General features: G+C 46.1%; 1 protein-coding gene across 5 annotated transcripts in view; it reads left to right on the forward strand.

Annotated features, from left to right (window-relative positions):
* LOC139415177 (protein enabled homolog) overlaps positions 1 to 21,137 on the forward strand; it is a 138,758-nt gene that overhangs the window by 114,597 nt on the left and 3,024 nt on the right. For 2 of the 5 annotated variants that reach the window (XM_071163063.1, XM_071163062.1), the window contains exons 5-13: positions 4,331 to 4,776; positions 8,133 to 8,237; positions 11,573 to 11,883; positions 12,638 to 12,795; positions 13,083 to 13,131; positions 13,439 to 13,496; positions 13,728 to 13,794; positions 20,374 to 20,452; positions 20,879 to 20,936. In XM_071163063.1, the coding sequence (XP_071019164.1) occupies positions 4,331 to 4,776; positions 8,133 to 8,237; positions 11,573 to 11,883; positions 12,638 to 12,795; positions 13,083 to 13,131; positions 13,439 to 13,496; positions 13,728 to 13,794; positions 20,374 to 20,452; positions 20,879 to 20,936 (1,331 nt within the window). Of the gene's footprint in view, positions 1 to 4,330; positions 4,777 to 7,496; positions 8,238 to 11,572; positions 11,884 to 12,637; positions 12,796 to 13,082; positions 13,132 to 13,438; positions 13,497 to 13,727; positions 13,795 to 20,373; positions 20,453 to 20,878; positions 20,937 to 21,137 lie in introns of all 5 variants that reach the window. The other 3 variants (XM_071163061.1, XM_071163060.1, XM_071163064.1) reach the window with 2 other exon arrangements.

The raw sequence follows: 21,137 nt of genomic DNA on the forward strand, positions 1-21,137 counted from the left end.
GTTGGACTGCAGAGTGAAGGAAAAGCAGCCAACAAGTGCTCAGCATATGTGGGAACTCCTTCAAGATTGTTGGAAAAACATTCCAGGTGATGCTGGTTGAGAGAATGCCAAGAGTGTGCAAATCTGTCATCAAGGTGAAGGGTGGCTACTTTGAAAAATCTCAAATATAAAATCTAATTTGATTTGTGAAACACTTTTTTTTGCTTCCTACATGATTCCATATGTGTTATTTCATAGTTTTGATGTCTTCACTATTATTCTACAATGTAGAAAATAGTACAAATAAAAACCCTTGAATGAGCAGGTGTGTCAACTTTTGACTGAAACTGTATATCCATGTTCATCTCAAGGATACCATTACTTTAACATGACATCCCTTCCTTGAAAGTTAAACTGGATGTAAGCAAATTGCTATCCCCTTGACGAATGGCAAGCAGACTCTGTCCTATGACTCCCCTCCAGCTCCTCCTCTCCACCACCACCTCTCGCCACGCCATCTCGTCTAACAGACATGGTGAGGCCTAGTGCTTATTATAGCTGTTCTCCTCTGTGTTGTGTAGGAATGTTATGGTCTCGTATGCCAGGGAATTCAGTGTGTGTCAGATAGTGTTTACATGTACAATAAATACACTAGATGGAAATAGTCTGAACTACTGCTGTGGACAGGTATGTAATGTCATGTCACCATTACCAAAGTTAACCAAAGGTCTACGTTGTAAAACATATTCCCTTTTTGGTGAAGCCTTGTTTCGTATAGAGCAGGGGTTCCCAAACGTTTTGGTCCCTGAGCCCATTTCGATGTTTTTTCGCCAAACCCCACCATGTAAAAACTGTAATGTAATCGACGGACAATGTTGACTGTTTTAATTGTAGCTATGACAGTTTATTACAAATCAGTCTGACAGTTTTGACAGTATTTCAAGCTGAAGGTAGTATGGTTAAGAGTGACTGAAATTCATCAGAAAGGTATTGAAGTTCAGAAGCTCACCAGGCAATATTTTTTTAGCAAGGTAGAATATAACCTCTAACCTCTATTTACCTCTTCAAGGTAGAATATAACCTCTATTTACCTCTTCAAGGTAGAATATAACATCATCATCATAGTTATTTTCCCCCCAGTCTGATTTAGTTCCTAGTCTTGTCCACTCTGTTATTGCTTGTGGGCATTGTAAAGGGAATCTTATCTTTCAGGCATAGGGTCATAATATTTTGTAGTTTAAACCGTTCAAAGGATAGAGCAACATTTGCAGGAAGAAAACACAAACCACATCTAGTGGCTTCCGCAGGTTACTGACGTAAGCCCGGTTCTATGAACCAAGCACAATTATCTTTTTTTTTTCTCATAATCCGAGCTGATTGGTATATGTCATCCTTGTTACATGTAATCCGTTACTAACCAATCCTGTATACAGTTTCACTCTGTTATGGTCGGTGTAACCACTCCCCATATAGGTGTCATTGACATTGCACGTCAATTGCATCATCCACCACTGACCTTCTCTAACCTTGTTGTTCGTTCTAGTGGTGTGCATAATCAACCCTTCCTGCTGCTCTCAACACCATCCCGCCTACATTTAACCTCAGGCATACTGATAATATTCTACATTTTAATTGTGATATTTTAGAGGCTCCTGCTTGTACAGCAGTCTCCGGCACTGTCGGCACTCCTGTCGCAGTTTGATACTCTCTGTGGAGTAACTGCTGCCCCCACCCCTTGCAGACTGCCCCTGGGGTGGAGTATATGCTAATCACTGTAATGCCTCTTATCTTAGCGCTGATATACACTACTTTATATAGTAGACTCTCTGCTGTACTGTAACTATATCAGCATGGAGATAAGGGGATGTTATCCTATAGCGAAACCCCTGGGAGTGGTCCTTCGAGCCAGATACCTTGCCTCCAGACCTCTAGTGGCCCAGCGCCTAATGAGCAGTACAACACTCCTGCTCTTTAATTAACTCTGCGAGGGAGGTGGGGAAGAGGTGGAGGGGGAGGTGTGTGAGAATGGAGAAGAGGTAGATGAGGGCTGCACTGGGGCTTTAGTGAAGTTAGGACGGGAGTGCTCTGTTCTGTGCTCCCCGTCTTGCTGTAACAAGGCAGTGTCATTATGAAGTGCACCAGTGGCGGGGAGAATAGCCATCCTCATGGGAGCCTGCTGGGTACAGTTACATTTCGATAACAGCACAGTGTGTTATGGGGACACCTTGTAGAGAGACTGGTGAATATGGATGATGGGGTCAGTGTTACTGGGGAAAGCCTGGCTGAGGCAACAGCTAGTGAAAGCCTCCTCAGCCGCTTCCACTCTGGTTCTGGGGGAGAGAGGATCTCCACAAACTAAATCTGTTAACTCTCTCTCAGCCCTTCCTCTGGCTACTCTAGCCTACAGAGTGGATTGCTGCCTGGGCCCATAATACTGTTTCTAGTTCTATTACTAGCTGAAGCTTTACAGTCTTAAGTAACATTGAAATCATTTTCATGTCATTCTTAAGCTATATATGTTAATGATGGATTATTTCAAGGCTTTTTCGAGCTCCATCAAAAAGAGAAGAGCGACGGTTTGCCTTCCAGTAAATCATTAGTCTTAGTTCACTAGAACCCATGAAGTCATTCTGGGTGAATAACATGGATTGATTGAACCTGTAATCCACTGACTTGGCACATTGAGGGTTTATTTGTGTCCGGTTTCCACTTTGACTTATCACTGCTTCTCTTAGAGCACATAGTGTAGAATAGACACACACAGTGCACTTATAGGAAAAGGGGAGCGGAAGTGCTGTTATTCATAAACAGGTGCATTGTAAGTCGTTTACACCACATGTGATAGGACATCATACTCCTCCAGGCCTGTTTTGGGGCAGGAAACTGTTTGATTCCCATCATGTTCCTCTCTGAAGGGTGTGTGGAGACTTGATGTTTCCCCACCAGGGGATGCAGGGCCAGGGAAGTAGGAGGGGTTCAATGGGAAGTTGGTTGGTGACTGGTGGGGTGGAATATTCAGGGGGTGAACCTGGAGGGGGGTGTCTGGCTGTGACATCATTGCGGAACAGGTGTGTGTGTAGCTAGCTCCTGGCCAGATGGAGCGAGGGGGAGGTGTGACACCAGATAGCATTTGAAACTGATGACTGATGTTGATGATTCAACCTGAACAGGAGGGTGAAGGAGTGACTGAGTGAAAAGGGCTCGCAGCTTGTCCCTATACAAGTGAAGCACCACAGGTTAATTTGGTCAAGGCTTCAATTGTATTGATGTGACCCAATCCAAAATGTCCCAAACTGACAGTCATGGATAGGGTATCTGCAGTGTTATTATGACAGTCTGGGTAATAATTGTCAGCAGGCCTGGTTGAGACTGATGAAGCCAAACAGAATGGGCGGGTACCAGTCACAGCCTCCATGGTAGTGATGTGGGGAGAGCGAGAAGAGTCTGTGAAATGGCTTGGAGCTGCAGCCAACCAGCCAGTCACAAGTGATCTACAGCAGGCTACCCCAGGAGGCAGCCTGCCTCACCTCTTATTACAGCATGCTGCCCTCTAGTGATGAGATTTCTTGCTGCAGAAATAAGTCATTCCCAACCTGGGAAGCTCCTATCCGAACTCAGCAGACCTAGTTGGAATGAACAAGCTGATGCGTTTTGGTATTTGGTGAATGTTATGAAGTAAATGCCAGTAGAAGCTGAATAACAGACAGTTTCTGTCCTTATCACTACAGAATGGGAGGCTGTAGCCAGAAGAATACATTTTTGTGTTTAACAACAAATGTGCAGAGCTAGCTGTGGTTGCGTAACGGTTTGTCTTGCACAGAACCGTAATTACATAATGACAACAAGCTTATATAATGATTTTAAAAAGGGCATTTTCCAAGTGACAGCACTGACTGTGGGTCTGCGTGGTGGTTTAGGCCAGCGTGTGAAACGAGGTCAGGGTCTCATCTCTTCATTGACATTTTACAGGAGTGATTAGGGTTAAGTGCCTTGCTCAAGGGTACATTGATACATTTTTCACCTAGTTGGCTCTGGGTTTCGAAACAGCGACCTTTCAGTTACCTGGCCCTATGCTCTTAACCGCTAGACTACCCCATCTTCTCCACTCCCCTCCCTCTATTCTTTCTCCTCTCTGCTTTCTCCACTATCCTGTATGGTCTCTCCTTTTTCTTCTATGGTTTCCTTTCTTGACTGTATGGTCTCTCCTGTCTTAGTTCTCCTCATCGGGTGTCTCCTCTGTGGTCTCTCCTGTCTTAGTTCTCCTCGTCTGGTGTCTCCTCTCTCGTCTCTCCTCATCAACCCCCTTTCTCTTCCTCTCTCTAACCTCTTCTCTCCTCTCTCCCCATGGCAGGCAGCTGCAGGAGCTTCAGAGGCAGAAGGAGATGGAGCGTGAGCGGCTGGAGCACGAGCGCCAGGAGAGGGAACGGCTGGAGCGTGAGATGCTGGAGAGGGAGCGTGAACGGGAACGTCAAGACCGTGAGCGTCAGGAGCGAGAGCGGGAGCGCGCCGAGAGGGAGAGGGAGCGCGCCGAGAGGCAGCATGTGGAGCGTGTTGAACGGGATCGCCTGGAGCGTGAGCGTCAGGAGCAGTTGGAGAGAGAGCAGTTGGAGAGAGAGCAGTTGGAGAGAGAGCAGTTGGAGAGAGAGCAGTTGGAGAGAGAGCGGGCGGAGAGAGAGTGGGAGCTGATGGAGAGCGAGAAGCAGGAGAGGGAGAGGATGGAGCGAGAGACTCACCAGGAGCAGCAGTTGGACAGAGAGCAGATGGACTGGGAGAGAGGGAGACGCATCTCCAACGCCGGTGAGCAGCCAAGCCTTTTTCCTTACCTCTTACACACTCGCCCACATGCATACACATACACACACCAACACGCATATGCACACATCTGATGTCTAGGACAGGACAAGGTAGTACAGTACACACTGACGACACAGGACAGAACAAAATGACAGAATAGTTACCAACAGGTGAGTGGGCTTAGGTCTCACTTCATTTAGCAGTAGTACTTCCAAAGAGCCGTCTTGGGTGTAAAATCCCAGCTTGACATTTAGCTGGAGTCTGAAGCGGAGACGCTGACTCTACTCAGCCATCCTTGGCCGCTCATTAGTTAGTGTGACTTATAGCGAGGCTCCTCTCCCATCTCTCTCTGCCCATCTGCCTGTGTGTTGGACGGGCTCGTGGAACAGCTTGAGTGGCGCTAGGGCATAGGGGGAGTGTTTAGGTGCTTCTCTCAGCGAGCAGGCAAGAACTCACACACACTGACACACACTCAGCTCTCTCTGCCTACTCCTGTTGGGTCCTGTTTTGACCAGGGATGGCTTTGACTATGTGTTGGTGGATGGTAGGGGGAACCCCATCCAGCCTGCCCAGCAAAGCATAGGCAGGACTCAGGCTCTGGGTTTGGTTAGGGGAGGATCAAGGATGGGAGATGGGCATTGCTGCTACATATTGGGTCAGTGGGGGAGCCAGTGTTGGCATGGTTCAGTGCCGCAATCATTACATTAGCTGGGCCAGATTCTCTGTTAGTAGGAGAAAAAGGAACCATCAAAGCTAACATGCTGCCTGCCCCGCAGGAGCACAACAACATAACTAACATATCATGGTATAGCGTTCACTTTTTTTCTCCCCAGGACATTTATACAATACATAATGATCCAATTCACACGGAACATGACAAGACCAACACAAGAAACAATGTTGCACTGCATGTTGCTGTAACATTTGGGCCGCTTTTGGGTTTGAGGTGTGAATATGCACTTTTAATACGCTTCTAGTTGTCTTTCCTACAGGAAAGACAAACATGTGCGCTGTTGGCCTAATGTACATAGCCTTGCAATAGCTTTTGGTTGGATTTCCAATTTCATTCATAGTATGTTTAGTTTTCAATTGGATGTTGTCAGTGTTTAATGGAGGCCATGCTGATCCTGTGTGTAACCATACCTCAACTTCTAACTGAAAACTTGAGGAGAGGTCTGCTAATAAGGCATCCGCAGCTCCATGGACTATTATCTGAGATGAGCTTCTTGACGTGTCCAGCACACTGTGGCGTCTGTCTCATATTAGCTATGCCCCTTTATCGCGTTCAAAAGAACAAGGGCTTCCTTGTGTGAATGTCAACCTCTTTAATCCAGCCATTCCTACTACTGATGTGATGGTTCTAGACCGGCCCGCCCTATACTGGTCCACTTCTTCTGTAGGCCACTCTCCTAGGGAACACACTAGGCTACATTTAGTTATTGTGTATGGAGGAGATGGAGTGTATGTCCATTTTGGGGTTAGTGAGGTGTGTGTGTGTTGTTACTCTGGGATCACAGAGCAAAGTTAGGGCCTGCCTCTGCCCACTTACCAGCCGGAGGGAGGGGGAGACAGTTGGGGGAATCAGGAAAGAAGAGACAAACATTTGGACAAGAGTAACACTTCTGGTTGGTGTGTGTGTGTGTGTGTGTGTGTGTGTGTGTGTGGCTGCCACTGAGGGTCAGTGGAGTAGAATGAGGCTGGCACAAAGGATTAGCAGCATTGCCCCTCATTCAACATATGGCATGAGAGGCCTCCGCTCTGGGCTAACTCTGGGGCTACGCTGGCTGGGGCCACAACAAAACAGAGCATGGATAATTCAGAGCATGCAGTCAGGCTCTGGCAGTGTGACCACCCAGCGAGACTACCCCCGCAATGGCTGACCTCACTAATTCTGTACTTTACATGAGAGATGAGAAGATACTACTGATGTGTGTGTTGATGAGACAGACTTTGTGATGGTATTTTTTTCTTTGTTTTGTAAGACTTTCTGTGAACTCCTTGTCATTTGAAAGAGGAGATTCTGACTTGAAATCGTTCTAATAGGAACTAGGTGGTAATGGTGTTTGATTTAAACTGGAGTCACCCAAATATTGAAGCATTTTATTGATTTAGTTCGTTTAGATTGTCTGTGCACCATTTTGCTTATTGTAAGAACAATGAACAAAACATGTCCAAATTGGTTACATGTCTCAATTGTGGTTCTTTGACTTCTAAATGTATAGAATACACATGTTCTGCTTGCCCAGTCCTGGAATGGAGCCGCTGGATGCAGCATGGATAGAGTGAGCGACTGACCAGTGCTGTGTCTGGTGTGTGTTGATCCTGGGAGTTTCACCAGAGGCTAATAAAGTGTTTGAAGTGGGCATCACTTGATTAGGCTTCATTCATTGAGCGGCCAGGCCAAGCGCTCCCGACTGAATGTACGATGGTCTCTGTTTTTCTGCTGCCTCTCTATCCATGTGTTCACATTGACGCATTGTTTACAGAGTGTGCCTCAGGATCTGTCTCAACTGCTAACCTTGTGTACTAATAGTAGCATCCTTTCTGTCAGAGAAAGGACCACGTATAGAAAAAGGAGATTTAGGTCTGTGCTGGTTTTTCCTGCTTCATTTGCCCCCTTCTCTCTGTTCTTTCTGTTTCTCCCCCTTTCTCTCTCTCCTCTCCTGTGTTCTTTCCCCCTTTGTATGGCTGCACGGTGGCTGCTTCTCTCCTGTCCTGTTCAGCGTTTGAAAGTACCCTCTACACCCCTCCGCCTCCAGAGTACTCCTCCAAGACCTCCTCTACGTCTGTGTCTCCCACCACCCCCAACTACCCTCCGCCCACCCCGTCACCCTCCTCTGCAACACCCCCCACCCCGCCTCTACGTCACTCTGCCTCCCGTTTTGCCACCTCACTAGGCTCCGCCTTCCACCCCGTCTTGCCCCACTACGCCACAGTCCCCAGGCGACAGCCCGTCCCTCCCATGCCCCCCACCCCTGCCCCAGCAACCCCCTCCAAGTCTTTGGTGTGGTCAGCAACAAACTTCAGCCCTCTGCCCCCATCGCCCCCCGTCATGATCAGTAGCCCCCCGGGCAAGGCAACAGGCCCTCGCCCTGTCATTGCCATCCCAGTCCCCAGCCCCTTGTCACAGAAACCCCCCTCCCCCAATGGGCCTCCTATGTTCCCTGCCCCTTCACCGGTCACCATTGGCAACAGCAGCAACCCCACCCCGCCGCCCCCTCCCACCCCGCCGCCCCCTCCACCGCTGCCCCCTCTCTCCCTGTCCCTGTCCTGCCAGCAGTCGCCTGTTGTCTCCCCCATCGCTCCCCTTGTGTCCTCTCCCTCATCCCAGCCTGCTGTTGTCCCTTCTCCTTCCACAGCTCCCCCTGCCTCTGCTGACCTCTCTGTAAACCTCTCTGAGCTGGGAGACTCCTGCTCCTCGGCTCCAGAGGCCTTTCAGCCTGCAGACCCTCTGGCCCAGCAGGGTAAGGCCTCACCTCTCTCAGCCTCTCTCTCTACCTCCACTCACCCACTAACGGGGGCCAGGGTGTAGCGGGCCTGCCCTAACCAGCTCGGCCCAGCTCTGGGTGCCAATGCTGGCTGCATCGGTGGCTAGTACGGCTGTGGCTCTAGGTCTGCTAGGTGCTTGTTAATCTGTGTTGGTCAGGTGTCTGTCTGGCCTCTGTCAGCATACTCTCGCCATGTATGCCCATGCTATTGCTCGTGGTCTTGAGTTGCCTGGTGAACTGGTTTGAATGGTGTCTGGGCATGGCATGGCATGTATGTGTGCACTCACAGACAGGGGGCTCTGCTGCATCTAGCTATAGATCGCTGAAGCTATGTCTGGAGGGATCAATGTCTCTTTGTTTCTCCTTTGCTTCTTGTTTTTTTTTTTTTTTTATCACCTCAAACTATTATTTTTCTGCAATTCACCATTGTGATGACCTTAGTATGTTACCATGACTTTTCATTCTCACTTGTCATGTCAGTGTTGTGTTCATCAAGCCTACTGGACCTGGTGACCGTAGGCTTGTATACGTGATACAAAAGGGACTGATAGATGGAGACTAATTTCTGCTCTGTCCTTGTTCACTTAGGCTTCTTGTCATGACACTACTGTACGTTTCAAGGGAACGGGAGGAATTAACATAGATATTAGATGTATTTTGATTAGGAAATGACTGACTGAACTCTGGGGCAGTCTTTAGAGGGATTGTCCCTGTCGGAAGCTTTCCAGCAGCTGGAATCAAAAATATTAAGATCATTTTTTCCCTCTCCTAAATTGAATAGTTAGCATACACGTCTGTCCCCTCTGGATTTGGGGATCCAAATAAACGAATAACCTCTAACAACCATGTCAAATGAGGACAAGCTTTTTATTATACTTCCTTAACCGGCCACCACATCTGATTACCTTCTTAACTTTATGAGAAATAACATTTTAATTCAACATTTTTAAATCTTTCTGAAAACCATTGCAGTTTCAAAAGTTTAGATTTGACATAATTCAAACACTCCAGAAGCATTAATGAGACTATTTTGTAACATAATAGAGTTTTCAATTGTGGTGTATTAAAACTGCCCTTTGAGTAACTCGTCAGTAGCATTTACAGTGCATTCTGAAAGTATAACGTTTTCCACATTTGTTACGTCACAGCCTTTATTCTAAATAATGTCATCTATCTACACACAATACCCATAATGATGAAACGAAAATAGGTTTTTCTACATTTTCCCAAGTGTTTTAAAAATATAAAACATTTATTTACTAAAGTATTCAGACTCAATTGAGTTCAGGTGCATCCTGTTTCCATTGATCATCCTTGATGTTTCTATAACTTGATTTGAGTCCATCTGTGGTAAATTCAATTGACTGGACATGATTTGGAAAGGCACACCGCAAAAACCAAGCCATGAGGGCAAAGGAATTGTCTATAGAGCTCCGAGACAGGATTGTGTCGGCACAGATCTGGGGAAGGGTACAAAAACATTTCTGCAGTATTGAAGGTCCCCAAGAAGACAGTGGCCTCCATCATTCTTAAATGGAATAAGTTTGGAACTACCAAGAGTCTTCCTAGAGCTGGCCGCCCAGACAAACTGCGCAATCGGGGAAGAAGGGCCTTGGTCAAGGAGGTGACCAAGAACCCGATGGTCACTCTGGCAGAGCTCCAGAGTTCCTCTGTGGGGATGGGAGAACCTTCCACAAGGACAACCATCTCAGCAGCACTCCACCAATCAGGCCTTTATGGTAGTGGTCAGGTGGAAGCCACTCCTCAGTAAGGGGCACATGACAGCCCGCTTAGAGTTTGCCAAAAGGCACCTAAAGGACTCTCAGACAATGAGAAACAAGATTATCTGGTCTGATGGAACTATTTGGCCTGAATGCCAATCGTCATGCCTGGAGGAAACCTAGCACCATCCCTACAGTGAAGCATGGTGGTGGTAGCATCATGCTGTGGGGATGTTTTTCAGTGGCAGGAACTGGGGGCCTAGTCAGGATCGAGGCGAAGATGAACAGAGCAAAGTACAGAGATCCTTGATGAAAACCTGCTCCAGAGCGCTCAGGACATCAGACTGGGGAAATGGTTCCCTTTCTAACAGGACAACAACCCTAAACACACAGCCAAGACAACGCAGGAGTGGTTTCAGGACAAGTCGTAATGTTCATGAGTGGCCCAGCCAGAGCCCAGACATCAACTTGATCAAACGTCTCTGGGGAGACCTGAAAATAGCTGTGCAGCGACGCTCCCCATCCAACCTGACAGAGCTTGAGAGGATCTGCAGAGGAGAATGCGAGAAACTCCCCAAATACAGGTGTGCCAAGGTTGTAGCATCATACCCAGGAAGATTCGAGGCTGTAATCGCTGCCAAAGGTGCTTTAACAAAGTACTGAGTAAAGGGTTTGAATACCTTTTGCAAATGTGATATTTCAGGTTTTAATACATTTGCAAAAATGTCTAAAACATGTTCTTTTGCTTTGTCATTATGGGGTATTGTGTGTAGATTTGAGGGAGAAACAAATCAATGTTAGTGTAAGGCTGTAACGTAACAAAGTGTGAAAAGTCAAGGGGTCTGAATACTTTCTGAATGCACTGTAGATGTAGATGATTCAGTACGACTATTTCTCTCACTTGGACTGACCCACCCGTGTTAGTGACCTCTGCCCTCACGTCTCCTCTCATTTGGCTGAAAGGAAACTGGTCACTCTATAGAGATCCATTTAAATGACTATTCTAATAATTAGTATTCAAATTCCTAATTCTATAGGTCACGCCCTCATTAACAGGAGCTCAATATGGGCACATTCCATCATGGCTTATTGATCAAATCATCTGTCTGGGTTGAGGAATCACAATGATTTTCTACAAGCTAATTATTACAGTTAATACATCTCTGTGGTTCCATGGTTTAGGGCTGCTCTTGCAGGCATATGCCGCTATTGACCTAACTAAGGCTGCTAGAGTTCCTGTGTCCAATGCATTTTCTGTCTTGTTTTTGTGTTGGATGTCTCCATTTGCTTCATTCAAATGGATACATTTAGCCATTTCCACAACTCACTGATGTGCATGTTGTATGACAAACAGCAAGAGGATGTTAGCGACTTCATGCCGTGTCTTCACACACAAGTTTTAAAGTCTAAGGTTGGTCAAGCCTGATAATGTTAGTATTGATGCTGAATATAGTATGGGTGCTTAAGGAAGCCTGAGTTTTTTTTTTGTGTGAGGATAAAGTAAATAGGAGAGAACTCGTGACCCCTGCTCTTTCTGTGAGTCCTACATTTTGATACTGACTGTTTACTCTTCTCTCCCCCCCAATACAGACACAGTGTTGACGCCGGTGCTGCCCACCCCCCCTCCCCCTCCCCCCCTCCCTCCCGGCTCCACTGTGACCCCCACAGCCTCTGCCCAACCAGGCCCTCCTCCCCCTCCCCCCTTACCCCCCACACTCACCCCTACAAGCGGCGGCCCCCCTCCCCCACCCGGTCCCCCACCTTCCCTCGGTGGCCAGGCCCACCCTCCTCCTCCACCAGCCCCTCCCCTGCCGCCCGGTCTCTTCTCCCCCTCGGAGGACCGCCCCCTGTCCGGGCTGGCCGCTGCCCTCGCTGGAGCCAAGCTGCGTAAAGTGCCAAGGGTGAGAGGCCGACACGCACAGAACAGAAACACACCCACAAGTCCCTTACCCTTACACAGACACCCACTGTTTGTCTCATACCATATCCTAACAGGCTTGTGATCTTGCCCAGCACCAGTCACACTTTATATTCCCTCTATTGGACATAGTGCTGAGCTAATAACTAACATTTCATAGTTTTTTGGGGTTATTAAATCGACTTCTGTTCAATTACTTGAATTCCGTTTAGTTCACTTTTTTTGGTGAGCCCAGCTCGCTGTTTCATTCACGAGAGAAATCTGAGAAATCAAGCTAATGTACACAACGATGAGAGGGACAGAGACAGTTTGTGAAAGTATACCTTATCTACTTTGAAGAACTAGTACAATTATTTTGTCAAGACAGCTCTGCAGCATACTGTAGGCTACAGTACTTATGCTGGCTAGCTAAGTAAAATGGCTAAAGACAGTACAGTATGGGGAGCACGAAACGTTAGATGGCCTGGCAGGCTGACTGCTGCTGCCTGAGCAGAGATGAAATGATGACTTTAAGGAATGAAGAATCAAATAAAAACTAAGTAATATACACAACTCAAATATTTGATTATTTCATAGTAATTTCACAATTTTCTATTGATGTGGACCTGTCTACCTGACAGGTCCACATTTTGGCCTTTGGAATTTCCATTAAAATGCTCAAATCATTGTAATGTCATTATTTCGTAATATAGTCTACCACTACTTCTCTGACTCTGACCTTTCTCTCTATCCTTCAGAGTGATAGTGGTGGTGATGCGGCAGCTGCTCTGGCTGCAGCCATGGCGGGGGGCTTGGCTGGTGCTACAGGGGCCAAACCTGGAGGAAACGGCCCTCTGGGAGGAGCACCTGGAGGAGGGGGGTTGATGGAGGAAATGAGCGCCCTCCTGGCCAGGAGGTGACATTACACTACATTCCAGTTTGAAACATGGAGAGAGGAGGGATACAGCATGTTTGGGTGGCTTCAGGGAGTGGGGGGTGGGGGGCAATATTGAGGAAGGCTTGAGGCCCAAATGTTTCTTGTCAATATAGATATTTTCATTGAGTGCCATATCATTGCAGATCATGTACAGTAGCTGTCGCGGTCAGCCTAACATTATTTCAAAGTAATTTGGTGTGAGAGAATTTTTGTTTTGACATACAATATAACATGTTATAACTTAAATATTTTGTGGTGTTTTTCAGGAGAAGAATTGCAGAGAAGGGATCATCGCCTGAGCCGGAGCAGAGAGCTGTGAGTATGACAGATAGACAGAGGCCAGGCAAAGTTAATCTCTGTATATCCTGCTTGACAGTACCTATCTAGTCTACCCGTCTGTCTATAATTCAGTAGCCTGGTGTTTGTATTCTCTATCCATCCCTTCTGGATGTCTTTGGAGCTTCATATGTTTCTATTTGAGGGTCATTGGTGGCATTAAAGAGGATCAATGGATCTCCCTCAGTGGATTATTAACTAAATGCCTGGTCACATTTCTGATCATCTGAAGCTGCCTGACCTATAACTTCTGACCTTCTGAACTCACTGTGCTACTCTCTAATAGGACGACGGTGGCAGCGAGGGCACCACGACTCCTAAAGTGTCTGCCTGTAGCACACCAGGTGAGTGGGGTACAGGATACAGTACAGGACTGTAGTGGTCAGAGATACACAGGACCAGAACAGAAACATGCACCTTCCACATTCAGACCACCAGGATCCTAGTCCGTGTTGGCCAGCAGTTAATGTAATTTGGCAGATTTTTTCAGTCAGTATTTTTTTGTCTTCTGATGAAGTGGTTCAGTTATATCAGTGTAATTATCTCTAATGCTTTTGTGTTTCTCTCCTCCGCAGACATGCCCAGGAAACCATGGGAGAGGAGTAACACTATGAATGGTAGCAAATCCCCAGTCATTGGAAGGTAAGTACCAGCATTCCATAAATGTACAAACGGTAATACATTGTTAGTCTCTGAGTCTCTAAACACATTATTGGGTCAAGTACAACGGAGTCAAAATATCCACTACCTGTCTGAATCATTGACTGCCTCTGCATTGCTGCTCATTATCATGTAACTGGAGAGAAGGAGCACAGGGGGTAGTAGAGCATGGCTCACTGCTGGGGTCCGACCCCTGGGCTTGCTGGTTCATGACTGGTTAATAACGTGACTAAAGCACAGGGCTGCTGCTTACCACTAGGCTACTGCTAGCAAGGCTATCTGTATCAAATCAAATTTGAATTGTTGCAGGTACCTTACAGTGAAATGCTTGCTTATAAGCCGTTAACCAACAATGCAGTTTTAAGAAAAATACCCCCAAAATTAAGAAATAAAAGTAACAAATAATTAAAGAGCAGCAGTAAAATAACAATAGTGAGGCTATATACAGGGGGTACCGGTACTGAGTCAATGTGCGGGGGCACCAGTTAGTTGAGGTAATATGTAAATGTAGGTAGAGTTATTAAAGTCACTACGCATAGATAATAAACAGAGTAGCAGCAGCGTGAAGGGGGGGGCAATGCAAATAGTCTGGGTAGCCATTGATTAGATGTTCAGGAGTCTAATGGCTTGGGGGTAGCTGTTTAGAAGCCTCTTAGACCTAGACTTGGCACTCCGGTACATCTTGCCATGTGGTAGCAGAGAGAACAGTCTATGACTAGGGTGGCAGGAGAACAGGTTTTTAGGTTCTTCCTCTGACGCTGCTTGGTATAGAGGTCCTGGATGGCAGGAAGCTTGGCCCCCGTGATGTACTGGGCCGTACACACTACCCTCTGTAGTGCCTTGCGGTCGGAGGCCGAGCAGTTGCCCTACCAGGCAGTGATGCAACCATGCTCTCGATTGTGCAGCTGGAGAACCTTTTGAGGATCTGAGGACCCATGCCAAACCTCTCCCGTTGAGGGAGAGGTTGTCTTTGCACCACACGGCCAGGTCTCTGACCTCCCTATAGGTGTTCTCGTCGTTGTCGGTGATCTGGCCTACCACGGTTGTCATCAGCAAACTTACAGATTACCGACCATTTCGAATCTCACCATACCTTCTCTGCTATGCAATCTGGTTTCAGAGCTGGTCATGGGTGCACCTCAGCCACGCTCAAGGTCCTAAACGATATCTTAACCGCCATCGATAAGAAACATTACTGTGCAGCCGTATTCATTGATCTGGTCAAGGCTTTCGACTCTGTCAATCACCACATCCTCATCGGCAGACTCGACAGCCTTAGTTTCTCAAATGATTGCCTCGCCTGGTTCACCAACTACTTCTCTGATAGAGTTCAGTGTGTCAAATCGGAGGGTCTGTTGTCCGGACCTCTGGCAGTCTCTATGGGGGTGCCACAGGGTTCAATTATTGGACCGACTCTCTTCTCTGTATACATCAATGAGGTCGCTCTTGCTGCTGGTGAGTCTCTGATCCACCTCTACGCAGACGACACCATTCTGTATACTTCTGGCCCTTCTTTGGTCACTGTGTTAACAGCCCTCCAGGCAAGCTTCAATGCCATACAACTCTCCTTCCGTGGCCTCCAATTGCTCTTAAATACAAGTAATACTAAATGCATGCTCTTCAACCGATCGCTACCTGCACCTGCCCGCCTGTCCAACATCACTACTCTGGACGGCTCTGACTTAGAATACGTGGACAACTACAAATACTTAGGTGTCTGGTTAGACTGTAAACTCTCCTTCCAGACCCATATCAAACATCTCCAATCCAAAGTTAAATCTAGAATTGGCTTCCTATTTCGCAACAAAGCATCCTTCACTCATGCTGCCAAACATACCCTTGTAAAACTGACCATCCTACCAATCCTCGACTTTGGCGATGTCATTTACAAAATAGCCTCCAATACCCTACTCAACAAATTGGATGCAGTCTATCACAGTGCAATCCGTTTTGTCATCAAAGCCCCATATTCTACCCACCATTGCGACCTGTACGCTCTCGTTGGCTGGCCCTCGCTTCATACTCGTCGCCAAACCCACTGGCTCCAGGTCATCTACAAGACCCTGCTAGGTAAAGTCCCCCCTTATCTCAGCTCGCTGGTCACCATAGCATCTCCCACCTGTAGCACACGCTCCAGCAGGTATATCTCTCTAGTCACCCCCAAAACCAATTATTTCTTTGGCCGCCTCTCCTTCCAGTTCTCTGCTGCCAATGACTGGAACGAACTACAAAAATCTCTGAAACTGGAAACACTTATCTCCCTCACTAGCTTTAAGCACCAACTGTCAGAGCAGCTCACAGATTACTGCACCTGTACATAGCCCACCTATAATTTAGCCCAAACAACTACCTCTTTCTCTACTGTATTTAATTTATTTATTTATTTTGCTCCTTTGCACCCCATTATTTTTATTTCTACTTTGCACATTCTTCCATTGCAAATCTACCATTCCAGTGTTTTACTTGCTTTTTGTATTTACTTTGCCACCATGGCCTTTTTTTTGCCTTTACCTCCCTTATCTCACCTCATTTGCTCACATCGTATATAGACTTGTTTATACTGTATTATTGACTGTTTGTTTTACTCCATGTGTAACTCTGTCGTTGTATGTGTCGAACTGTTTTGCTTTATCTTGGCCAGGTCGCAATTGCAAATGAGAACTTGTTCTCAACTTGCCTACCTGGTTAAATAAAGGTGAAATAAATAAAAATCAGCAAACTTAATTAAGGTGTTGGAGTCATGCCTGGCCATGCAGTCATGAGTGAACAGGGACTACAGGAGGGGACTGGGCACGCACCCCTGAGGGGCCCCCGTGTTGAGGATAAGCGTGGCAAATGTGTTGTTACCTACCCTTACCAACTGGGGGCGGCCCATCAGGAAGTCCAGGATCCAGTTGCAGAGGGAGGCGTTGAGTCACAGGGTCCTTAGGTTAGTTATGAGCTTTGATGGTGTTGAACGCTGAGCTGTAGTCAATGAGTAGCATTCTCACGTAAGAGTTGTTTTTGTCCAGGTCTGAAATGCAGTGTCGAGTACAATAGAGATTGCATCATCTGTGGATAGGTTGGGGCGGTATGCAAATTGGAGCGGGTGTAGGGTTTCTGGGATAATGGTGTTGAGCCATGACCAGACACGAGTGCTATGGGTCGGTGTCATTTAGGCAGTTTACCTTAGTGTTCATGGGCACAGGGACTATGATGGTCTGCTTGAAACATTTTGGTATTACAGACTCGTACAGGGAGAGGTTGAAGATGTCAGTGAAGACACTTGCCAGTTGGTCAGCACATGCTCGGAGTATACGTCCTGGTAATCTGTCTGGCCCTGCGGCTTTGTGAATGTTGACCTGTTTAAAGGTCTTACTCTCATCGGCTACGGCGAGCGTGATCACACTGTCGTCCGGAACAGCTGATCCTCTCATGCATGCTTCAGTGTTTCTTGCCTCAACGTGTGCATAGAAGTAATTTAGCTTGTCTGATAGGCTCGTGTCACTGGGTTAGCTCGCGGCTGTGCTTCCCTTTGTAGTCTGTAATGGTTTGCAAGCCCTGCCACATCCGACGAGTATCGGAGCCAATGTAGTACTATTCAATCTTAGTCCTGTATTGACGCTTTATCTGTTTGATGGTTCATCGGAGGGCATAGTGGGATTTCTTATCAGCTTCCAGGTTAGAGTGCCACTCCTTGAAAGCGGCAGCTCTACCCTTTAGCTCAGTGCGGATGTTGCCTGTAATCCATGGCTTCTGGTTGGGGTATGTATGTACAGTCACTGTGGGGACGATGTCATCGATGCACTTATTGATAAAGCCAGTAACTGATGTGGTGTACTCCTCAATGCCATCGGAAGAATCCCGCAACAAATTCCAGTCTGTGCTAGCAAAACAGTCCTGTAGTTTAGCATCTGCTTCATCTGATCACTTTTTTATTGACCGAGTCACTGGTGCTTCCTGCATTAATTTTTGCTTGTAAGCAGGAATCAGGAGGATAGAATTATGGCCAGATTTGCCAAATGGAGGGTGAGGGAGAGCTTTGTACGCATCTCTGTGTGTGGAGTAAAGTTTTTTTATATATATATTTTTCCCTCTGGTTGCACATTTAACATGCTGGTAGAAATTAGGTAAAACTGATTTAAGTGTATTCAAGTCCCCGGCCACTAGGAGCGCCGTATACAGCTCGTTGAGTATGGTCTTAGTGTCAGCATCGGTTTGTAGTGGTAAATAGACCACTACGAAGAATATACATGAAAAATGAGTGTTCCTGAGATGTGTCAATGAAAGCCCCAAATTCCAGGTTCTAATTCCAGGGCTCTAAATTTGTCGGCGAGAACGTGTTCCTGGAAATGCACCTCCAGCTTCCATATGCAAAACAGAATGCTGACTGCCTCCACCACAAGTCCTTTTTTGTTTTATTTCGCTGAGAATGTGAGATGTTTTTTTAGAACTTCCTTTAAAGTCGGTTGGTGTTGCATTTTAGCGTGTTAATGTGAAAAGTTTCAGACAATTAACAGATCCCTAGAAAATTCCTATTACAATGCTTTATCATTGTAAAGTTAACTTAAAGCAAAGTCAATATATCATCAATACGGCTATACTCCGTGTTTTCTCTGTAGCCTGTAGGTTTGGGTTGGTTTAGGGAGGGGACCTGGGGCTGCAGGACAGGCCTTTTAAGAGCTGTCGTCTCTCTCTCACGGACTTGACTCACCGTGGAGAAATCTGATGGGTTCTGATCTCGTAAACAGGGATACAGGCCTGTAGAGTGATAATTCTCTCTTTTTACTCATTTTGTGTCATTTGCTGTGATCGAAGTAGAAGTGATATTTTTGGGGGCTTGGGTTAGTGCCTTGTAATTCCCACATACTGTATCTCTGTTTTGCCAGCAAAGTCATCACCAGACTTCTAATGAATTCCACATATATACATTGGTTTATTCTTGTTTTAAAATAAGCAATCTACAGGTCTATGTCATGTTATGTTTTCAGTTGCTTTACAATCTTTGTTTTACTGTCCATCTCTCCTACAGTGCCTACTTTGCTAAATTCCTGTTAAAGGGAATCCCTCTTACACATCACAAAGTGCCCCCTACTCACATGTACACACATACTCAACACACTCTGTGGCTGTGTGCTACTGTATAGTGAGGAAGCTAGAGGAGACATCACCCCGCCCAGTGCTGTTAATATTCACTTCCTTGCCAATTCTGACCCAGACGCACCCAATAGATAAAGCCACACAGCCCTGCATTGGCATCCTACATTTCTCTCACATAAACTGGCCTTAGTATTTGACCTATAGAGGAGGCCAGAGAGACCACGAGAGCAAATACACAAACACGCAGAAGACAACTATTGAGAATTGTTACACTTCCCCTCTTGGCTTCCACTTCCTCTCTGACAAGAGTTAATTTCTTCACTGATTTCACACTCAGATAGTTTCCTTAGTTCCCTTGAATCATTCCTGTAGTTGTAGACCATGGTGATTACCTTGTTGGCAACGGTGTTCCTGTCCCAGCTGATCCAATGGCAGAGAAGCATGGCTGTGTGTGACTGCTGAATTGTGTGTGCATGCTGCAACTACAGCGGCCTGTCTCTGGCTCCCAAAGTTTACTTGATTGTGTTTAAATCGGGCTAAACTACCCAATGTCCGTTGTGTGTTTCCTTCCTATTAGTTGGTGTGTGAACTCGAATGGTTGGTGTGTGTAGCATGTGCATTGGGCTGGCTTTACCTAAGGCAGGGAAGGGCAACTGGCGGCCCCCCATTTAAAGGCCCTCCGATCAATTCCCTTATGTCAGTTATTGATAGTCAGTCAATTAGCCCATTTCAGCTAACATAATTATTTTACATTTAATTACAGCCCCTCGTGATGAGTTCAGGCTTTTTGTGGCCCCACCCCATCAAAGTTGCTCATCCCTGACCTAAGGCATTAAGCTATTCTATTTGTGATTCCAGTCATAGGACTCTACAGTTTCCATTTAATTTACTGGTTCGCTTTGCCTAAATCTAGATTCAGTTTGCTCTGAGCATAATGATGCTTGAACTAACTAAGTTCATGAAGGAGCCTCATACTGTATGTAGGCAGCCAAATTGTTAGGTACCCTGTCAAATAGGCTCAGTTGTTTACCACTAGTGTCGATCAATGCTGACAAATTGATGTGAAATGGCCTGAAAATAATTGTGGTACTCTTATGCGCTACATTGTCATATTTGTGTATCAGTTTCCAAATTCTGAATTTAAAACAATAATGTTGGTATATGATGACAGTTTGTTTTGTTTGTTTAAGTCTGTAACTTCCTAGGTTTCCTGTTGTGTTTTGATATCAAACCGTCAATTTGAAATCTCAGATGTCCTCCTTTGGTGTTTCAATGCGCTTTCTTTCAACTTGTTTATGTTATAGTTGCACATTTTTTAAAAGAGTGATTGAAGTGTCTGAGGACTGAATGCGGAGGAGAATGAACTAGCCACAGTCGGCACTTAGCTGTCTTGTTTTCCTCCAAGAGGGACTTCTGAAGGCCCCCTTGACAATAGCCCCAGTTTAGGTATACTACTCTAACTTTTCTGTTTCTCGTCTACAGACCAAAATCCACACCGACTGGATCCCTAAGTGCCAACGGGGTACCAACAGAAGGTCTCGACTATGACAGATTGAAACAGGTATTCAGAGGAGACAAGTAAAAAAATGACCTGATTTGCTGTTTACTGGCAGTACACTGGAGCTGTAGTATTTTACACAGCATACTAAAGAGCACTGAGAGGGTGTGCCCAATGACTGTGTCCTGTGCTGCGGCAATCCCTCCCTTCTCCCCTATGAAGGAGCCTGTTAGATAAGTGTAGATTTTTCATATACCCTCCCTATCTGTGCACACAGCAGCAGCCTCATTCAGAGCAGTAACACAGAGGAGTGACACTATGGGCTTACTAAAACTCATTCAGCTCTCTGGGACAGTATCGCTCATTGATGCTATGCTCTCTGTTTTCCCCCATCTCACATGTCCAAAGAACCTGAAGGTTGATACAAGTTATTTGTTTTTCCACTGTTTTTTTGTCTCTAATCTTCACCTTCCAAACTTGTATTTTCAGGACATTCTGGACGAGATGAGGAAGGAGTTATCAAAACTGAAAGAGGAACTCATTGATGGTAACTGATTGCTTGATTAACCTTATGCACATACTGCTCTGTAGTATGTGACAGGGTGTGAAACAAGTTCCTCAAAGCACAGGGAGGAAGTCCTTACGCTTACGAGGCCTGCTGTACCTTTGTCATCAGAGAATTAGCATCAAACCATTCAAGCCGCTGCTAAGATCATATCACAGCAAAGACAGCACAAAACACAATATA

The sequence above is a fragment of the Oncorhynchus clarkii genome, chromosome 8 (assembly GCF_045791955.1).
Source record: "Oncorhynchus clarkii lewisi isolate Uvic-CL-2024 chromosome 8, UVic_Ocla_1.0, whole genome shotgun sequence".
NCBI lineage: Eukaryota > Metazoa > Chordata > Actinopteri > Salmoniformes > Salmonidae > Oncorhynchus > Oncorhynchus clarkii.